Raw genomic sequence first — 22160 nt, forward strand, 5'->3', positions numbered from 1 at the left:
CGAGCCGGGAAGGAAGGCCGCGCGGCCACGGAAGCCGGGAAGGAAGGCCGCGCTCTTGGCGCTGGTGAGCGCGGGCGCGCAGGTGGGCGGGGGCCCCGGTGCCGCCGGGAGTGGCCTGCGAGGAAGGCGGGACACTGCGGCTGCGAGGGTCGTGAACAGAATTAGCCCTCCGCCCCTTCCTCGGAAAAGGAGTACCCCTGGGGACGTCGGGGGTCGCCAGCGGTGGAGCTTTGGGCACCAAGACCGGAGTTTCAGGGGCCAAGCCCTGCCTGGGAAGAAGCAGCGCATTGCTCCCAGTGCCAGGGCTGAGCGCTGGGGTAAATATGTAACTGAAACGAGAGCTTCTGGCCATGGGCAGAGTGCTTCCCCCTCTTTCCTTTTGATTAATGGTCAGGGAGCAACTTAGGTCCGCAGTCCGTTTGGCTTATAAGATAAGACGATGTTTTGATCAAGGAAGATATTATGCTTTTGGTTACGAACGTGCTTTTCGTTGTTGTTGTTGTTATTATTATTATTATTATTATTATTAATTTCTCACATACATACTGTATTCTCTTCTTGCCCCGCCTCCCAGCACTTTGCTTAACATCCAGCCTGATGAAGAGTTCTGGTGAACTTGAAAGCTTGCTCACTATTTTGTGACATTTTGGTTGGTCATAACAAAAGGACTTAGGAATTTTTCGAAATAAAAGTGGCAGCTTGGCCATGCATGCTAATGTAACCTACCTCTTCCTCTGCTTAGCTTATTTCTCTTTGAGAGAGGCTTATTTGTTTGGCATGTAGACAAATGGCAAATAGTGCCCCAGGAAAGAACTTCATCGGCCCTGCTGTGTAGTAACTGAAGGTACTATGTCCTTGCTCTGCTGTACCACAGTTTTATTTCTGAAATAAAAATTGCCGCATACTATGCTGCTTTACACGCTTAAAAGTCCCAGATCCAGACATAAGATGCTAGCCACAGCCATTCAGGGTCCTTGCGGATAAACTCGTGGTGGAAATATTGCTCCATGGGGCTTGGCTGCTGAGCAGTATTCAGCTAACTTGCAAGAATGTTAATAACTGTTCTTTCTAAGCAGAACTTCCACAGTCAATATCTTCCCTTCTGTTTGGTTGACAGCTGTACACATGAGGCAGTTTAGAAATGACGGCACTGTGCCCTTTGCTTTCCTCAATAAATAAATAAGTTCATGTACCCATTTGAAAGAGATTTTTAAACTTGTCTTCCAATGTTTTTAGTCTTCCATGTGCAATTTATTTTGTCAATGGCTTGTTGCTTTTGCCACATTCATTGCTGGCATGTGGTCCCTGGCCAGAAAAGGCTAGCCAACCCCACTGTAGAATTTACTGATGGCAGATAATGGATGATACTGCTGTATACGTAAGTTGATGCAGAATTTTGGCTTCCAGTGGTCAGCTTGTATTGGAATGTAGTATCTACTTGCATAAGTACATACTAGTGTGTATCATGACCTTAGCCAATGGTGGCGCAGAGGAAGATTGACAGACAGCCGCTCTCCAGCATTTCAGAGAGGAGTTTTTCGCAAGCCTGCCTAAAGATGTGTTTGTGCCAATTATCCTATGCTCTGCAGTTACACAGATCTTTGATTTAACACTCATATTTTGTAGTGCAGCCTTGCCAAAAGCAACATAAAGTCCTGTTCCTGAGATTGTGGATAGGATGTTGACCAACAATATTACCGTTATTAGTAGTAGTAGTAGTAGTAGTAGGGGTTTTTTTTTGCAAGAGAGGTTATATTTTGGCACGTGTGTGGAGAATCCTTCCTTGATTTTGAAGAGTTTGTGTCAAAATAGCACTGAGAAAGTTTTCAAAACTGTCGGTGTATTTTTATAGTTTCTGTGGAATTTGAAACCTTATATAAAACAGGATACATAACATTAAAAAAAAGAGAGATCAATGATGGATGCAACAATGCAAAATAAATTTTCATTTACAAGTGCTTGAAATATGGATGGATTTAAGAGAGCATTAAACACAAAAACATGGAGAAGGCTATCGGTGACAACTAACCTTAGTTGTGTCCTGCCCCCACTGCCGGAAGCCGTATGCTCTGAATGCCAGTTGCTGGAAGGTGCAGGAGAGGACAATGCTGTTTCAATGAGGTCTTTCTTGTGGGCTTCACATAGGGATTTGGTTGTCTGCCTTTTGTTTGATCCAGCAGGATCTCCTTATATAATTCTCAATTGACTGAAAAACAAGATATTGCTGTAATTGGGCGGCGGGGTGAGTGGCGGCGAGAGAGTTTAAGATGATAATGCACTCCTGTAGCCTTTCGTACACAAACTCAGCAAGTGACAGCTGTTTTTAGCCATTTTGGCTGAGAGCTAGCTCATTGGGCATGCACATTCTCTTTCCTGGGTGCCTATATTCATGCACATCTGTTGGGATGGCATCATGCCTAGACTTGTAGTGATAACTTAGTCAGTCTGATACACAATTGCTAAGAAAAAATGCATTCAAATGATGTAGAGTCCGAACTATTTCCAGGACTATCTCACCTACAGGAGAGCCTTGGCATATGAGGTCATCACTATATTTGATGCAGTCTGTGTCACCTTGTAATTGGTGTTTTTTTCCAATTAAGCCTGTCGGTATTTAAAAAGAAAAGACAACCAGCTATTTCCATAGGCTTCTCGTTGATGGTCGGAGGCCAAAATGAATGTTATGCTTGCCTGCGGATGTAGCCCCTATGGGCAATATGTGGGTCAAAGTGTACTTCTCCATTACATGCCTGCCATCTCAGGTGTACTGTATGAAAAGTAAGCATAAGGCTGAATGAGATAAGTAAGCATACCTTCAAAATATTGAAACTGACAAAATTTCCAGGAAGTGAGTGTTTAGTTAATTTGACATTAGATTCCGCAAACTACGCAACAAATTTTTAAGATACAGTTGTACCTGGGTTACATACGCTTCAGGTTACAGACTCTGCTAACCCAGAAATAGTGCTTCAGGTTAAGAACTTTGCTTCAGGATAAGTACAGAACTCGGGCTCCGGCAGCGCAGCGGCAGCAGGAGGCCCCATTAGCTAAAGTGGTGCTTCAGGTTAAGAACAGTTTCAGGTTAAGAACAGACCTCCAGAATGAATTAAGTACTTAACGCGAGGTACCACTGTATAGCTACAATATGGGGGATAGATTCCTGAGAATCACTATTATGTAATGAGGCACCAGAGCTGTATAATTAAATTTGGTATTGAGCTGTCATACAGAGTTTGACTAACAATTTATCTAGCCTTAGTCTTGCCTATTCTAACTGGTAGCAGCTCTCTAATGTCTTGGACCAATGTGTTTCCCAGCCTTTGGGCCCAAGGCCTTTTGAGATGCTGGGCAGTGGCGGACTTTGGGCTTCCAAATTTCAGCAGTGCCCTGTGTGATGCCAAAATTTGGCACCCCTCCCCTGCCTCTCACCTTCTGTTGTTCGTCATTGTTCTGGTGTCCCCTGTGACACCTTCTTGGCTCTGCGTTCAATATGAGCGAACCATTTGTACTTCCCTAAATCTGCCTCTGTGCTGGAAACCCAGTACAGCAGTACCTTGGGTTACAGACGCTTCAGGTTACGGACTCCACTAACCCAGAAATAGTACCTCGGCTTAAGAACTTTGCTTCAGGATGAGAACAGAAATCGTGCGGCGGCAGCAGGAGGCCCCATTAGCTAAAGTGGTACCTCAGGTTAAGAACAGTTTCAGGTTAAGAACAGACCTCCAGAATGAATTAAGTTCTTAACCCAAGGTACCACTGTATATATCCATTCTGCCCCTGAGTTGTGTCCCCTGAAAATGGGTATCCACATTACAATTTTAGGGGATTTTTCCAGCCTTGCCTGTGGATTTGAATAGAGTTTTGGTTTTGGTTTTAAATCCGGCAGTTGTTTTCAGAGTCCCATTAAACTGGCTGACTTTGGTCAACAACCAGCTTATTTACAGGTTTCAAAGCTGGGTGTTTTGTTTTTCAAGAAATGATTTATGTTGCAGCTTAATATTTGTACTCAGAATGCCTTTGTTCTTTTATCCTGGCAAAAGATCCCTCTTCAAACTCAAAAGCATGCATCCTTTTATCAGTTGTCTTCTATACATTGCACTCTCTGGGATCAGTGTGAAAATAACATTTAGGTTATGGTTTGAATTAATTTATCTCTGAGCTCATGGGATGTTTCCATTTAATTTGTCTATTTTGAAATATATTTAGCTTCTGAAATGTTAAATACCTGAAATGCTGATTTACAAAATATTTGGAAAACTTGCACTGATACTTATTTTTGTTTCCCGGTGGTGAAGTAAGATACACGATGGAGAGAGACTTACAATTTAATGGACCACTTTGCCTCACAATTGATTCACTTTATGTAGGGTTTAGTTCCTACCGATTATCTTAAATATAATGCAACATTCACATGTATTCCACAGTTAGCCTAGTGATGGAGCTTGGCCTATTTGTGACCCTTTAATGCAGTTGCACCTATATGCTCTGGGAACCAATTCAAACGAGCAGACACAGCTGTGCTAGGAAGCAGTCCTAAGAATGAGAAGCCAGTTTTAGTTACGCTGGTGTAGTACCAGATCCAAACTCTGATCAGGTGTGGGGCTACTGCTGGCTGGGTTTAACCAAAGCCTGGCAGAGGGAAAACAAGACTTTAAAATAGAACTTGAGTTACATCATCCTTTTTGTCAGCTTAACTTAGTGTTCCCAAGTCTTGTGACTGTGGTGGGCTTAGGATCCAGCCTAAGTTCCACCCCTCTGGGTTTACACAAGCTGAAATTCCACTGGGCTCAGCCAGCTGGGTAACTGCTGAGCTGGGATGAAGGACTTAGTGCAGTGTATCTTTGGCTGAGCTGGAGTTGGGAACTTATGCAGGCATAGCCCAGCTGAGCCAAGAGCCTCCCAGCACAGCTAGAGATCTGCTGGATCCTAACCCTGCACATTCCAGCAGATCTAGCCATAGGGTTGTTCCCTTAGTGTACTACCTCAGAATACAGAGGGGTTGCTGGTTTAAAAATGCATGCATGTAAAAATCATCTTACTGAAAGGTCACACATCAAAGAAAAGTCTGTAGCCTCAACTAACTTTGTCCTGATGTGTCTAAGCTTTCCATGTACAGTAGTACCTCGGGTTAAGAACTTAATTCGTTCCGGAGGTCTGTTCTTAACCTGAAACTGTTCTTAACCTGAAGCACCACTTTAGCTAATGGGGCCTCCTGCTGCCGCCATGCCGCCAGAGCACAATTTCTGTTCTCATCCTGAAGCAAAGTTCTTAACCCGAGGTAATATTTCTGGGTTAGCGGAGTCTGTAACCTGAAGCATCTGTAACCTGAAGCGTATGTAACCCGAGGTACCACTGTACAAGAGGTTTTTATATGTGGATACTATCAAGCATGCAATCTCCATTGTAAATTCTGCATGCAGTTTGAATTGGGTCGGTGACCTGTATAAATAAAATTGGCACACCTGGATACATTGCTTGTGTAGTTTGAACCTGAGCTAGTGTGCCTGGTGGTTTGCAGCCTGTGCCACAATTACATTTGTGAAGAAAATGTGAGAGAACCTTCATTGGATATGGATTTGGAAGGTTCTTTCCCTCTCTCTTCAGAATACATTTAAAGCAAAAGAGTGGTGTCCCTTGCTGGACCTCTGCAGATTTGGAAATTCTGCAGTGGATTGTGGGGAGGGGGGGTTTACTTATTTATAGGCTGATATTTAAACAGGAATGTAGTCGGAAATCATGGCAGGTGCAGCCCTACCCATTTTGTGCAGGGCAACAAAATAATTCAGGGTAGCCTTTCTAGGGAGTGCATGTGCAAATATTTTAAATGATAGCTGTACTGGAAAATAATTCTCTCAACAATTACATGGAATTTTGTAGTCCTACTGGTCTGGCAGACTTTTAAGAAGGTTTGTCATTTTAGCACTAGTATGTAGTAGAGTTAAAAGCAAAATGAATGCCTTTTCTTTCTTATCACTCTTACTTTCCTTGCCATATCATTTGAAAGCAACATGCATTTTGTTCGCCTTATCAGGGTAGATGTTCATGCCCAGAGAATGCACATTAGCTGATTACTCACTGTGCAACCAACGGCCCTTCAGCGCAGTTGTTAATTGTCCTGTTTCCTGTGATATTCAACTAATGCAGACATTGAATCCTCTAGATCCAATTTAGATACAATTTTGTGTTGTGTTTTTGTATTCTCCAGTAAACAATGAAAGTTCTGTTGCTGAAAGAGCCTAAAGAAAGTGAAAACGGACCAGATCCATATATAAAAGTAAGTAACCTTTCGAAAGAGATTAAATTTAGATATTTGTATCTGAATTGTCATTCAACTTAACTCTGAGTTCTGCATTTTAGGTTAATGGACTTGTTCAGATAGCCACAGACAACCACTGGTCCGCAGATCATAAATAGGGTACAACTGCATTGTTAGAAAAAGTATAGCTATTGCCAGGTTGGGCAGCACGCCAGATAGATGTCCTCTCTTCTTGCTACGTCGCTGGAAAGAGTCGTTTGCAGTTTAAGCTAGCTGTAGGCTGGAGGGGAATGCTTAAAGTTAGTAACCCAGAAGGTTAATAATATACCCTTCAAGTGTACTACATTCTCAGATTTCATATATTCAAGCTTCTCTGCTACAGGGGAAAAAACTGGTCATGTTTCTCTGTCTGGTAGGAATTGTTTCCTGAAAATAGATGGTGTACAGCATTGTTTTTGAACTGATCTGTACAGCTTCGGTAGTTAACATATAGTTTGGATTCTAAGGAAGCATATGTTGGTGTAAAATATAGCTGTCTCCCATATACCCACACAATACCTTAAGATGTGAAGTGGCCTCGCTAAAAATGCCTGCATCTTCTGAAGCAAGATAGGGGTTCACAAGGAAAAACACATTTCTGATAGTTGAATGTAATGTTGAATGTATTGTTGAAGCTTACAGCCATGTCATGGAAGGGGAACGAAGGCATGTGCCAGCTCAAGTCTTCCTGCAGCTGCTCCTCGTGATTCTAAACCATGGTTTAGCATTAGGTGTAAACCAAGCTAACAGCTGTGCGGTTTATTTATTGATTTATTTATTTGGGGTTTCATTTCACTTGTATGAAGAGTACATTAAAATACCACTTCTAGTCGCTAGGAAACATGCAACAATAATCTGGTGTTTTATCCATGTTACACACATGTGCGAAGTACATAAGGGAATCATGCAGATATGAAGTTCCATAATTATTCTTAAAGTGGGCTGCATGATTTCAAGGACAGCAAAGCTATTTAGTCTACATATAACCAAATGTAGGCCTGTTTTGAAGGACAACTGCTTTACACCGTAGGGCAGCTATTGCATGTTCTCTAGCATAAGCCTTGTAATTATGAACATATTATGCACGCAGGGGCGTTTTTTCACTAACTTAAGGCACTTGGTCCAATGTAGCTGGCTTTTAAATAAAAACACAAGTTTGCTTTTTTTACCTAATCATGATTTGTTCTAAGTTATGCTGTCACCACTAAACAACAGTACAATTCTATACATGTCTACTCAGAAGTAAATCTAATTGTTTTCAGTGACATTTACTCCCAGCGCAAGTTACCTTGCTGATTTAAATGTTAAGAATAATTTTAATGTGTCAATCCTTATCCCAAAATTGTATGTCCTTTCATTCATAGGAACTGGGTTTGCACGGGCTTGAAGCAACTTTGATCCCAGTTTTAGAATTTGAATTTACATCTCTCCAAGCTTTCTCTGAAAGGGTAAGTCTTACCATTCTCTTCCTGTTAATAGCCTGTTCTGCAAACAACAACAAAACATCTAATTTTTTAAAAACCCATTTGTTGGATTAGGAATGCAGGTTGCCATGGTATATAGCATTATGTTGACTAGAAGGGGTCTCTGCCCTATTTGAACCTCAGTTGCTTCTGGCCATAGGGGCATCTGCTATCAGCGGAGAGACCAGTCTGGTAATTATATTCCATGGTGGAGGAAAGGATAAACCTTACTATTTGGCTTGACCTCCATGAGAATTGATACTCCTGCAAAGACAACTATCTAACAGTGGTGAAAAATGTGTCCACGTACAAATACTGCACGCATACTGAATTTATCTAAAGTCCTTGCCATTCATGTTTTGTTTTGCTTGGGGAGGATTGGCAAGAAATTTTATACTCTTTGAATATGATTTTTGTTTACCAGTTTGGGGGTTTTAGATGTGACGCTCAGTTAACACATGCATTTTGGAACTGTAAGAGCCCTATTTCTTTTACCATTTTATACTCCATTCCAAAGAATACTTCATTGGAAGTTGGTCCCATTCATTGCCCCAAGGGTTGCTTCCTACTTACATATGTTTAAAGCTGCATCCTAAATCTCAAAGGTGAATTTAGTGCCCTGACAACCTAGATCAAAATATATGAGAATTATTTTTTAAAAAAAATTCCTGCTTTTTAGGTATCTGACTTAAATGAATATTTTTTTCAGCATGTTTATGAGCTTGTGAACTGAATGGTCTTATAGGGCCTGTCAGTCACTGAAATAGAGCTTTAAATACTAAGTAGTGTGATGACAAAATAGCAATGAGTTGAGCTGTGGGTGATCCTGCTTTGATGCTACCATTTTGACAAGGACACTTGTTTCTGCCACAGGATTAAAGGAAAATTTTTTTTTAATTACTTGTTTATAAATTTGAGTAATTAAACCTCATTACTAGCTGAGCACGTGCTTCTGAAGCTAAGAAAAGAGCTGCTAACCTCCATTTAAATAGGGGAATAGAAGCTAGTGTGTCTTTCCTAGCACACTGTAAATGCATGAAAAGCATTTTTTTTTCTTGGAGGTTACTCTGGGGCAGGTTATTAGCGCAATCTTTCGTTTCGCATATCTCTTGCCAAACCCTTCAGCTGCAAAAACAAAGCTACTGGGATGTAGAAAAAAATACCAATCAGTAAGTGAGCCAGCTTTGAGTCTGATTATGCCCACAGCTAGGATTATGAGCCACAGTTGATCACAGGTATAGTTCTCTTGAGCTAGTGTCCGGATGGTGCTATTTCTGTAATTACACTTGCATTATATAAATAGTACTCTAAAGGGATGCTTAAAAGAAACATAAATCTTGAGATTTCTCTCTCACTCTTTCTGTATACACACACACACACACACACACACACACACACACACACAAGCATACAAACAAATATGCTTGATAATGGGAGTTGGAATTGTAGATGCTTGCTGAAGGCTTAGACTATAAAGCCATATCAGTATCTAAACTATGTAACTGAATTATATATAAATGGTATTTTTAAGCTTAAGTAATATTTCTGTTTCAGACTAAGCTTTTTCACATTTCCAAGACAGTAAGCTACAGTCCAGAGTCTTGAATGTTCTTGGAGTTTGCTTTGCTGGCTATGGCCAGTGAAGTTCTGAGAGTGCACAGAGCTCCTTTCCTTTCCTTAGGTTACAATAGGAAAGCCCTAGTTACATGTTTAGGGCTATTTTTTTGGATCACGGTAATTGACTTGGACACATAATTACATTGAGGGTTTATATAAGGTGTAGCCAACTTACTGGCCTCTAGATGTTGCTGGGCCACAGCTTCCATAATCCCTGATCATTGGCCATGAGGGCTGGGCTTGATGGATGTTGGAATCCAGCAACACCTGCAGGGTACCATGTTGGTGATCCCTGATTTACATATTCTGGCTGAGTATCACTGACATCTGGTGAAGCTGGTGGAAGCTTCACCAGAACTCCATTTGCTACAGCATACCGTGGATGTTTTATGGGGTCAAGTTTCATCTGGTAAAATGTGGCCTTGCTTGTGTACAAAGGCTAAGGCTAGAACCTAGTTTTTGTATTGAACTGCGGGTGCTGAGATCCATACTTCTAATCTTGTAAGCTGTTGCCTAAGTTCAGCAGAGCAGAGCATCAGATTTTTAGCGGTAGTTTGTTGTTCTACACCTCACTGATTCTGCCGAGAGAAAGTTGAACAGTTATTATGATGTTCCACAATAATTTTTCCTGCCCCATTAGTTGTGGGGAAAGCAATGAGTCTATTATTGTCGACAAGGATTCTCAAAATTTAGAGATCTTGAGGCTGCCCAACTTAAACACACATGATTTCCTCCTTATGAAAGAATATGTCTAGGCAGGCATACAGACAGTGATATCAAAAATTCACTTGTCAGTTATTCAAGGTACAGTTGCCTTTAGGCAATGAATCACACAATAACATCTATTGCTATCCTAGGGTAACTTTACAGTAGGCTGTGGACACTCAGTGACAACTCCAGAGTCTTAGATTCTGAAGTCCCATCAAGCAATTGTTTTCTTACTGACCTGAAGTCAGCTGTAGGTCATGCTACCAACATGTTAAAGTTCTATTGTAAAATGATAGGCTGCTGTTGAACTCAGACATAGAAAACACAAACAAACAAACAAACAAACAAACAAAAGACTTAACAGTATTGTTAATGCAGGACTTACCGGTAATAATTTGGTGAAAATACTACTAAGGACACCAGGAGCCTTTGCTTTAAAAAGCAGCAGATGGAAGACTTTTTATTGTGTTTGGTTTATCATCGTTAACTTACGTTTATTTTTCTCAATTTTTGTTGATGAATAGGTTTTTCACCCTCAACAGTATTCTGGATTAATTTTTACCAGCCCAAGAGCTGTAGAAGCCTTCAGATTATGTCTGGATGATAATACTAAAAAAAAAGGTAAATGGGAATTTAGACAATACCATTAAATGTGGTGAATTATTTTAAAGTTTTCTCTCGAAATATATGCCTTAAAATGCATTCCCACCCCCAAAAATAAGCCATTGAGTGTATAAACAGTTGAAGGGCTATTAGAATTCTCCATCATTCATGGGGGGGGGGGAATGTTTATCATCCTGCAGCAGAACCCTAACCATGTCTATTCAAAAGGAAGACTTACAGAATTCAGTGGGACTTGCCCCAGTTAAGTGGAGTTAGGATTGCAATCCTAGTGAGTCACTGGATCAGATATTTTCAGAAGCTTTCTACCACATCCTTTTGTACCGGGATAATGCAGTTACCCATGAGTGGTGGTATTAATTCAATGCATTGCTTAGGAACTTATTACATGTCCTGGCTTCCTTTTCTTTTGAGCAGTGCTGTGTTAATGTCAGTATTTTGATGCCAGCAGTGTCATGTGGACGCTGTGAAAAAACTGAGTCCATGAGCCGCACCCATCCCACAATGAACACCCATCTGGAAGCACTCCAGATATATGGATTAAGAAAGCAGTTTCAGACAAGTAACTGAAAGAAGCGTCTATTCAGCCATATTTTCGCAGCATATTGGAGTACTGAACAAAAACACATTTTTGTTTGCTTTGCATAGTCACTGACATTTATACTGTAGTAACAGTTATTAATATTTTGCTGAGCCCACACATTTTTCAAATAAACGTTCTTTGGTGGGGCATGTCCAAATCAGCATTTTAGTATTTATACTGCATTGCAAAATGCTTACACATAATTTTAACGTTTCACAGTTTGGAAAAATTCTCTGAGACAAAAGTGGAATACCAAATCCATTTATGTGGTGGGAAAAGCTACAGCTGAACTAGGTAAGCCACATTTTTTAAAGGCCTATAAAAATATTAATAAAAAGCTATACGCCATACTTTGCAAAAGATACTGATGCTTATTTCTAGTTTCCTACTATTTACTTCTTAATAGTCAAAATATTTGTCAGCCAGCAGGATTTGTCAGCCAGCATCTGACCAGGAAATGAAAATGGGTCAAATCTAAACTCATGCCAGAATGCTGAGCCATAAGCAGCCTAGGTTGTTGTCAAGGCAGATCCCTCTCCTAATTCTACTACAAACTCCTGCTTTCTCTTTACACACACAAAATACTTGTGTCCTTCTTACTACAATGATAGGAGGATTCAAGGGCAAACTGTCATTTAACACATTTCTAGCTTGCCCTTTGGGGGACGCGGGTGGCGCTGTGGGTAAAACCTCAGCGCCTAGGCTTGCCGATCGCAAGGTCGGCGGTTCGAATCCCTGCAGCGGGGTGCGCTCCCGTCGTTCGGTTCCAGCACCTGCCAACCTAGCAGTTCGAAAGCACCTCCGGGTGCAAGTAGATAAATAGGGACCGCTTACTAGCGGGAAGGTAAACGGCGTTTCCGTGTGCTGCGCTGGCTCGCCAGATGCAGCTTGTCACGCTGGTCACGTGACCCGGAAGTATCTGCGGACAGCGCTGGCTCCCGGCCTATAGAGTGAGATGAGTGCACAACCCTAGAGTCTGGCAAGATTGGCCTGTATGGGCAGGGGTACCTTTACCTTTACCTAGCTTGCCCTTTATGGCAGTTTGAACCTGTTTCTCTAATTCCAGTCCTACAACACACTAGCAAACATTCATATTTAACAGGCAATTTTTAGAGCTAGGCAGGGGAACCCCTACCCAAGTAGGAGTATCTTGAATAGAAGTGGAAGCAAAGCACTGCTGCTATACCTTTGTTGATGTTGCATTGCTTCAGCTGCTATGGATCAAAAAGGTATTTGGTACACTCCTTGGTGCAGTGTTCCAGTTATCAGAATCTGAGCTACAAAGGCGAATCCTGTTTTGTTCCGTGGCTGTACTGTTGCGTTGTTTTCCATGAAGTCGATCAAGTCGTTGGATAACAAATTATAATTCTCACTAGTATGTATCTCTATAAAGTGCATTTTAAACATTGATTTATGATAATGTCACAAAGTATTTTTTAAAATACGAATATCCTCACTGACTCAGTAGAACTTTCAAGTCATCCTAAGGAATCATTTTTCTCTTTTTCTTTCAGTGGCTGAAATAGGTCTCACATCACAAGGAGAGAGCTCTGGGAATGCTGAAAAACTAGCTGAATACATTTGTTCTCGTAAGCAGAATAACATTTTTCAACGATTGGGTTATTGTTTTATCATTTTCTATTGTCATACACATTTTCTTTAAAAAAGGGTTATGCTCTATAAAGAATGCATATTTTTCTATCCTGGTTGACAATGAAAAGTCCAGAATCCTGTAGGACCTGTATGAAAATAGTTGCATTGTTTTTCAAGATTCCTTGTCTTCAGAGCTGACTTTGGCTGAGTTGCTTGGGCAAATATATCAACTGGCTCCTTAATTAAATAGGTAGTGTTAGTCTTTTTCCTCAAGACAGATCTTAAGGTCTTTTAGAATTTAATGTCTCTGCATAATTTGTTATAGAAGAAGGAGATACTGCCGGGGCTGGTGCCTCTTACATTGGCCAGAGCTATCAGGCTGTTATTCTTTTTCTTCTTCTTTTTTGTAAACACAAGTTTAAAAAGATTAGCATTACTTTTCAGATATCACATTGGCATTTCAATTAACCGACACAAGCCTTGGTAGGATTGATATTAACATATTTTGCTTTTATCTCTCAAAATAACGCTCTGTATTCTGTCTCAAGCCCTTTGTTGCTTCCTGTAATTTATTACTAACATATCTGTGGTGCCTAATAAAACTTCAGTTTGCAATTAGGTTATTCTGATAAATCTGTGCAGACTCCTAATAAGGTCCCTTAGCTTGATTTTACTGGAATGAGCCTGTTTTCTTCACCCTGGAGGAAACTCAGGAGCTTAAGAAAAAGAGGCAAGAATGTACTTGTAGCATTTAAAATAAACACCCCAAACCATGTTTTCTTTTATCCGGTTTAAAAATAATTTGGAAAAAAGCAAATCCTCTGGAAATAGTAGGACCAGAGAATTTTAAATTGTTTTACCCCTCCACTTTCTCCAATCCAGATCAAATCTTCCAGGCATTCCTAGCTTGGCTCAGAAGTGCAACACATATTTTCTTAATATGTGTATGCACTGATCCTGAATGTGCAAGCACACAACAGAAATATATACATAAATCTATATTATCTATCTAGTGCTGGGGGATGGGGGCACAACAGTGCCTTTAAGAAGAATGAGTAGAATAGAGATGAGGTTTCAGTAGGAGCCATGTGATTTCTGCCTGGTGTTTCCTAAATCAGTTCTGAAGAAGCAAGCTGTACACATTAGGCTACTCTTCCTCTGCTCCAGGATAATCTCTCTGCTTGTGGTTGGGTAATGGAGTGTGAACACCAGACCATTATTAAGAATACAGTCAGCTTGAATGATTGAAAACCGGAAGTGAGTGTTCCTTCAGTTGGAAGCTGAATGTCCGACGGTGCTTCCGTGGCTTCCGATTGGCTGCAGGAGCTTCTTGCAGCCAAACAGAAGCCTCATTTTGGAAGTCAAATGTTTTGGAAGTCAAATGGACTTCCGGAATGGATTCTGTTCAATATCCGAGGTACGACTGTATAAGAGCCCTGCTGCATGTAGTCTAGAATTGAATTTCCAACAGTGGCCATACAGATTCTTCTGGGAAGCAGGATATGAGGGCAACAGCCCTCTTCTCTTTGTCCCCAGCATCTGATATTCAGAGGTATAGTTTTTGTGACCAAATAATAGACTTCCTTTCCATGAATGTGTCTTAATCCATTTCTAGAATCAGCTAAGATAATGACTACCAGCATCTTGCAACAGTGCAACAGTGAATTCCATAAATTGATTTACAAAAACATATTAGTAGGAATATGTTGTATGAATGTAAACAAGGATGACTGTTCTCCAAGAAGAAGGTCTGTCTGAGGACATTTGTGTGATGGTTCCCCTAAGAGAACTTGTAGGGGTTCAAAAAAGTGAATGTCCATTTTAAAGACCAGAAAATGGGTGTGTTATATATCCCCAATAAGACAACTTGTATCTGGAACATCTTTTCAAACCACCCTGTTCCTTCTTGTGACAGCCTTGACCTTTCCTTTGTGTGGAATGTCAGACAGCAAATTTATTCCGCTGAAATGAGTCTTTAAATAGCTAAACAAGTATGAGGAATGCCAAGTGACTGAAGGGGAGGGAGAAAACTTATTAAGATGATTGGAACCATTGTGCTTGGTAGCTCTCTGTTGAATAGCAAAGAAATGGAGCATAGCAAGGCAATTTATCTTTTTGCCAGAACTCTTTAGCCAAAATATCCATGCCTTGGCAATGGAAACCTGTTTTTTTAATAATAATAAAAAAGGCTATAGAGCTTCTGCTGTATGTGAAACACCTATGTGCCTTGAACTTTATTTTCAGTAGTCTTAAGGGTGCAAGTAACACATACCATACTTTTCACTGTGTGTTTGTAGTGTGATGGTTTAAAAGTATTATTTAGGGGACTTTGTGCTTAAAATGACCTCATGAATTAAATATATTTTTATTTTATTTTTTCAAACAGGGGAGTCACCCAATTCGTTGCCTTTGTTTTTTCCTTGCGGGGCTCTCAAAAGAGAAACACTTCCAACAGTGCTCAGTGGGAAAGGTTTGATTTAAATCATTTAAAGTATTTTTGAAGTTTGGTCCTTCAATTTGAGGAACACAAAGTGCATGAGAGACAGTGCCGATTATCAGACCAATAACCGGCTTTGCATACTTGTGGGCTCCATCAAACATCGCCATCTCAGTGGTGCTACTGGGTAGTTTATGTTGATGCTCTTTCTGTGACAACCTGGATCAGTCCAAGGGGCAAGTTCATCCTAATGCAGCCTGCAAATTCTCAGTGTGTGCCCAATGTTTGCCTTTGTTGAAATCAGAAGAGTGGTGCGTAAGTGAATCTATACATCATCCCCATATACAATAAATCATCCTCACCCATTTCTGTGGCAAGCACAACAAGGCAGGTCACTGCCATTTAAATAATCAATTAAGATGGTTCCTGGGGTTGGTGATGATGACTCAGCATGCTATTTTGGCATAGCATATTCAGTTACAGTGCCTGCATTTTTAGCCCTTGAAAAATATTCACGTAGAAGAAGAAGAGTTTGGATTTGATATCCCGCCTTTCACTCCCCTTAAGGAGTCTCAAAGCGGCTAACATTCTCCTTTCCCTTCCTCCCCCACAACAAACACTCTGTGAGGTGAGTGAGGCTGAGAGACTTCAGAGAAGTGTGACTGGCCCAAGGTCACCCAGCAGCTGCATGTGGAGGAGCGGGGAAGTGAACCCGGTTCACCAGATTACAAGTCTACCGCTCTTAACCACTACACCACACTGGTACATAGTGTTGTGTGGGATTTTTGTTCAGTTTATCTCATATGCTTTGGTTAGCAAGTCTTTGCATGTTTATTGTAAATGACAATAAACCCTTAAAATATTTTTTCCCCAAATAATTTTGTTTTCAAAACAAAGAGGTGGTTGTTTATTTTAGATTTGGGGCAGCATCTGCTAGTTAGTATTAACTAGTATTAACATCCATGTTAGTATTAATGGTCAGTATGACATCAGTTTAAATGTTTGTGTTTTGATTTAACTGAAACTGATAAGCTTAATCAGTGATATATTTCACTGTTTTTGTTGCAGGCATTGCACTAGAGGGCCTTACTGTTTACCAAACTACTCAACATCTTAATCTTCAAGACTCCTTGAGGAATTATTTCTCACAACAGGTATCTCACTTCCCAAGTGAGCATTTATCTACATTATGATAAATTTTGTTACGTTCTCTTGGTTGTCTGTTAAGTTACTATTGCTAAGGACAACCAGTAAGCTGCTTAAGCAATTTCTCCAGCCCCCTCCGCTAGCTGTGGAGGCAGAATTCCTCTGGCTGTGCTTTTTGTCATCTTAGATATAATGCATTTGTTTGATAAAAATGGAAGTGGTCCCCAGACATTTTTGTGATACGAAACACAATAGCTCTTAAACCTATTGATGGTTTTATGTTATATAATCCTTGAACATTTCTTACCACACTAATGGTATAGACATATATCTTTTTTCCTCCTGCAATTGAGATGTTCAACCTATTTTAGATGCTCTCACAGAAAGAAATCAAATAATCTTACCTTCCAGGTAACTTGTGTGTTTTGTTCCCAGCTTCATGGGGTTTTTTTTAGGGGTTATGGCAACGATCTAGAATTAGAAGGGTCCCACTAAGGTAAATGGGGCTGCTGCCAATTAGGTGGACTTGAGGTTATATCTTATTGTCTTCTTCTTGTACTTCCTAAAACTTTTTTTTTTGTAGAAAAATCTTTTTTTTCCTTTCTGCAGTAAAGCATTTATTGTTCTAAGGGAATTCACACTGTTGAATGTAAAGGGTTAACACAGGTTGTTCATTTGCACCATCTCCGCCTGTGTCCCTCAGTGGGAATTAGGAATTTTGTAGGGATGCTGTTTTTTTCCATGCTGAATACTTTTAGGAGAGATCTTACTCTAATGCCATTGTTGAGATTAGTTCTCTAGCTCACGTATATTTTTTTATGCCACAGCAGGCTGTCTTCCACACAACTGAATGCTTGACTCTGCATGGTCATTTGTGGAGCATATAGTTGGTGTTGGATCAGTAGCCCAGAGTAAGTTTAGAAGGGAGCCCTTGAAGGATTTTTGTTTGTTTAAAAGGGCATTAGAAAGGAGAGGTTATATTGGCTATGGGATCTTGACTGTAGAACCCAAGCTACGCAGTTGCCTATTACAATTAGAAATGTGAGGTTCATTTACAAAACTTTAAGTAACTATGTTACTATGAGGAATTGTTTGTAGACAGGTATAAAAAGGACTTCTTTCAGGAAACATTAGCCTGGTCTTCTAGTGACCTCCTCCCAATCAAACTGGAAAAATCAAACTTCATGCATTCTTGGGCAAAACAGCAAATGAAATGTGATGTTGTGTTGCTATATGTACATGTGGTAAGAGCCCCCCGCTAGCTGTAATATCCACTGCAGCAACTTCAGAACTGACTTTTAAGCTGCAAAGTGGCCATGGTGAATACAAAACAAAAAAAACAACCCTGGTTGAACATACATCAAGAGATTCAACCAGGAAGAAATACCAGCTCTCCTTCTCTTTTAAACATTTTTCCACAGGGTATTCCTGCAAGTATAACGTTTTTCAGTCCATCTGGTGTCAAATATTGTATGAAGCAGATTCAGGAATTGGCTGGTGATCTCTTTCCCCAAATTAAGGTACAAATCTGTTGGAGAGGTAATATTGCATTTGGTTCAAACAGAATTCTGATTCAAGGGTCTTGGATTCCTGATTATCATTTTGCTTTAAGCTTTTCTGTCTCTTAACTTTGTGCTGTGGGTGGCAACTGTTCATTGTCAATTGCCTTAATATCCTTTGTAGAAAGACACTTTATGAATTGGGGGACATGTTTTTCCTATAGTGTCGAGGGATACAGAACTTATTTACTGACTGAGAATCACATTAATCTATGGATGCTTCAGTGTGTTAGCAACCAAACAGTAATGAGAGTTTGATATACAACCCTTATGGAATAACTGCAGGGAAAAGCAGCAGCAAAGGCATGCACGCCATTGGAAGCCAACACCATTTCACTTGATTTATTTCTTCACTTCACTGTTTGCAGAATATGAATTATCAACCACTTGTGACATTGAGTGCATATTCACATGTGTTTATATTTTACCACCCGGGTGGGGGTGGAGATTTGTATTGAGGCCACAACACAAGGAGGGAGGGAGATCATATTTTCCACCCATGTTGCAGTTCTGATGAAAGTCACCATCCTGAAAACGCTATTGGCATCAATAGCTGCTTTCACCCTGGGATAAATAGTGGGGGCAGGGTGCAAAGAGTTGCCCAGCTGCACCACAACCCCAATCTAGTAATGGTTTACACTTTGAGCAGGACAAACCATGATATCTGGTCTGGATGTAATGCTAAAACAAGTGGGTCCAACAAGGAGGAGCAAAACAGGAGAGACCAGCATGTTCACACTAAACCATTAAAGATGGGTAGTATGACGTGTGAGCAAAGCCATTCTATAGTTTGAGCATGAACACAGCATATATTAAGATGGGGCTTAATTTCCTGCCCTACTTGGATTTTGAATTAGTAGTGCGAACTTGCTTGGTATGTAATTTCAAGGCTGGCTATTGGTACCAGACGTAAGTTAAAGAGGGTACGTTGACATTTATTAGTCAAAACTTCATTGGTATGAGAAAATAAGTTCAATAGATCTTTATTGCAACTTGAAGACCAATGAAAAGGGATGCATTTTAGCCCTTGATCCAAAACCACATACATAGATGAGTTTGGAATACATTTCTGAAAGGCTAGAATGTTGATCTACATGGGGAAATGTTATCAGGCAGCTGGCTGACATAGCAAGAGATGAAGTCAATACTGTATCGGTCTCTACTGTGTTAACACGAGTGTCATTTCAGTTTGCTGCTATAGGTCCAACAACAGCTGAAGCTATAACTGCTCAAGGCGTCTCAGTGAGCTGCATTGCCAGTAGCCCAACTCCAGAGGATCTCACTGCTTGCATTAAAAGGAGTCTCCAGTTGTAGAACTGACGGATTTTAAGGCTGTGTGTATTGGATATTACGCTATTTCGCAGAAATGACATCTCTAAAATGAAAACTTATTGTCAGTGGGTGTAACATTCATTGGGATTAGAAGTCATATTCAGCTCTGGCCTGTAAGACACTTAATGTATGCCTTTATACTGTATTAACAGTGGTGCTAAATACAAATCAAAATGGACAGTAATAGTAGCTGTCTAGCACAGTTAACAGCTTGTCTAATCTTACCCTGATAAATGTGAGCTTTTTTTTTTTAAGTTTTAGAAATAGCAATAATGAAGCATTAGGTGTTCTGTTGCCTTCTAATTAAGTCTCACATTTAATGTAAGCAATGTTGCTATAATCCAGAGTAGATTTCAATGTCGGGTTATGGTCAGTGCAAGCATTGCAACCTGCCAGACAGACTAATCCGCTATGTGCTGTTCTGGGAATTCTTCTGACGCCCCTGAGCCAATTTCAGATGGGGAGCAGAGGGAAGAGAAAAGAGAAAGCTCAATTGCATGAGTGAAAACCCTCGTGCTGATTGGACACTTTACATGAAATCTGCCCATTGACTAAAAGCAGACTTCCAGAGACACTCCACCATACACTTGGGGTGGGATATTGGTTGCCTCCTATGTACTTTACACCTTATGCAGGTTTTCGTAATTGTACGTTCTCTGCTACTGTGAATAATAGCATATAAATGGGATATTTGATCATAGGCTGTGAATATGTTCATTTCAAATTAGTCGCTTCTGACAAGTGTTCTGTATATCAAGTATCTCAGTTTATACAAGCACATTGTGTGCTCCTGTTTAAATCATGTTTTGCATCATCCTTGGAAAGAGGGAAAGAATGATTTCCAAGTCACAATTCCAATAAACAAGTTACAAAATATTCTTGATGTTCTGGTTATACCTTGAAAAACATAGGCACCTAACCTTGTGAATTCAGACCGTTTGTATGTTTTATTGAAGAAGGCCAGGGTGGCAAACACTTCCACAATTTAAAAACAAACAATTCAAAAGTCTAGAACTGTTAAAAACATTAATTTCCTAAAGTGATCTCAAGATTGCCAAGAACAGTAGTCTTCAGAGGTTCTACTGCTGTAAAAGTAGTTAGTAGAGGTTTTTCCTTTCCTCACTTGCAATGCCAGAACTGGTCACCTAGTTAAATTGATTTTGCAATAGGGGCCACAGCTTGAGTTTGGGGGGGAATTGTCATCGCGCCACTCCTTGGTGTGTGGAGTACCTCAGGGTGCGATACTCTCCCCGATGCTTTTCAACATCTTTATGCGCCCCCTCGCCCAGCTTGTCCGGAGTTTTGGGCTGGGTTGCCATCAGTATGCCAATGACACCCAACTCTATCTGTTGATGGATAGCCATCCTGACTCGGCCCCAGACACACTGACCAGATGCTTGGAAGCTGTGGCTGGTTGGTTACGTGGGAGCCGGTTGAAGCTAAATCCTTCAAAGACAGAGGTCCTGTGGCTGGGACGGGACAATATGGGATGGGGGGGGCAACTCCCATCTCTTGCGGGGGCGCAATTAGTGCCAGCACCGTCCGTTAAGAGTTTGGGTGTAATCTTCAACACCTCCCTTTCCATGGAGGCGCAGATTGCAGCTATAACAAAGGCGGCATTTTTCCATCTCCGCCAAGCTAAGCAGTTGGCTCCTTACCTCTCTCGCCCTGACCTAGCCACTGTGATCCACGCGACGGTCACCTCCAGACTGGATTATTGTAACTCGCTCTACGTGGGGCTGCCCTTGAGACTGACCCAGAAACTCCAGCGGGTGCAGAATGCTGCAGCGAGACTCCTTATGGGGTCTTCGCTGCGAGATCACATTCACCCGGTGCTATACCAGCTGCACTGGCTCCCGGTGGAGTACAGGATCAGGTTTAAGGTGCTGATTTTAACCTTTAAAGCCCTATTCGGCCTAGGACCCTCGTACCTATGGGACCGCCTCTCCTGGTATGCCCCACAGAGAAACTTACAGTCTTCAAATAAAAACATCTTGAAGGTCCCAGGCCACAGAGAAGTTAGGCTGGCCTCAACTAGAGCCAGGGCTTTTTCGGCTGTGGCTCCGATCTGGTGGAACACTCTGTCACAAGAGACTACGGCCCTGTGGGACTTGACATCTTTCCGCAGGGCCTGCAAGACAGAGCTGTTCCACCAGGCCTTTGGCCAGGGCACAGCCAGACTCCCTCCCTTGGCAATCTTCGCGGAGCTCTGGCCCAATGGTTGCCAGTGGCTTGATACGAATTAATTTTATAATGAATGATTTTAGAGTGTTGTTTGTGCTGTACTTTTGTACTGTTTTATTGTTGTTAGCTGCCCTGAGCCCGGCTTCGGCTGGGGAGGGCGGGATATAAATAAAATTTATTATTATTATTATTATTATTATTATTATTATTATTGAGTTTGGCTGGAATTATCTGGTGAAATGTGACCTTGCCATAGTGACTCATGCACTGGTTACATCCACAATGACTTAGAATAATGCTCTCCATGTATGGTTACCTTTCAGTTAAGAAAATTCCATTGGTACAGAATGCAGCAGCAATAATGCTTGTGGGAGCCAATTCTGTACTTTTTGCCAGTTTCATTTCCAGGTCCATTTAAAGTTTCAGTTTTGAACTTTTAAAGCCCTCAAAGTTCTGAGATCATGTTATCTGAAGGACCAACTACACCCCTATGAGACTGCCAGGCATTCAGATCAACCTACAAAGTCCTACTGTGTGACCTGTCAAAATGTTAAGACAGGTAGCAGGGAAACACTCCCTGTAAGCTTTGCATTTCTCTCTCCATTTTATTTTCTGTTTTACT

The 22160-nt window shown here is 41.0% G+C and overlaps 1 protein-coding gene across 4 annotated transcripts; it reads left to right on the top strand.

Moving 5' to 3' along the window:
- Positions 1-2: 2 nt before the first annotated feature.
- UROS (uroporphyrinogen III synthase) lies at positions 3-20230 on the top strand. 4 transcript variants are annotated; one of them, XM_081863331.1, is made up of 10 exons: positions 3-64; positions 6206-6274; positions 7660-7743; positions 10608-10704; positions 11507-11581; positions 12802-12876; positions 15267-15350; positions 16386-16471; positions 17885-17983; positions 19211-20230. In XM_081863331.1, the coding sequence occupies exons 2-10, from the start codon at positions 6212-6214 to the stop codon at positions 19334-19336; spliced, it is 789 nt and encodes a 262-aa protein (XP_081719457.1). In that variant the 5' UTR covers positions 3-64; positions 6206-6211; the 3' UTR covers positions 19337-20230. The 4 variants fall into 4 exon arrangements, with proteins under 4 accessions (XP_081719457.1, XP_081719459.1, XP_081719456.1 ...); XM_081863333.1 differs by lacking the exon at positions 3-64 and adding an exon at positions 71-317 and having other exon boundaries at positions 16386-16487; XM_081863330.1 differs by lacking the exon at positions 3-64 and adding an exon at positions 71-317.
- The last annotated feature ends 1930 nt before the right edge of the window (positions 20231-22160 follow it).

The sequence above is a fragment of the Podarcis erhardii genome, assembly GCF_964252035.2.
Source record: "Podarcis erhardii genome assembly, chromosome: 5".
Classification (NCBI taxonomy): Eukaryota; Metazoa; Chordata; class Lepidosauria; order Squamata; family Lacertidae; genus Podarcis; species Podarcis erhardii.

Coding starts and splice junctions, on each gene's coding strand:
- UROS (XM_081863331.1), top strand. CDS start 6,212: ATGAAAGTTCTGTTGCTGAAAGAGCCTAAAGAAAGTGAAAACGGACCA. Junction 15,351..16,385: donor AACAGTGCTCAGTGGGAAAG/GTTTGATTTAAA, acceptor TTTTTGTTGCAG/GCATTGCACTAGAGGGCCTT. Junction 16,472..17,884: donor GGAATTATTTCTCACAACAG/GTATCTCACTTC, acceptor ATTTTTCCACAG/GGTATTCCTGCAAGTATAAC.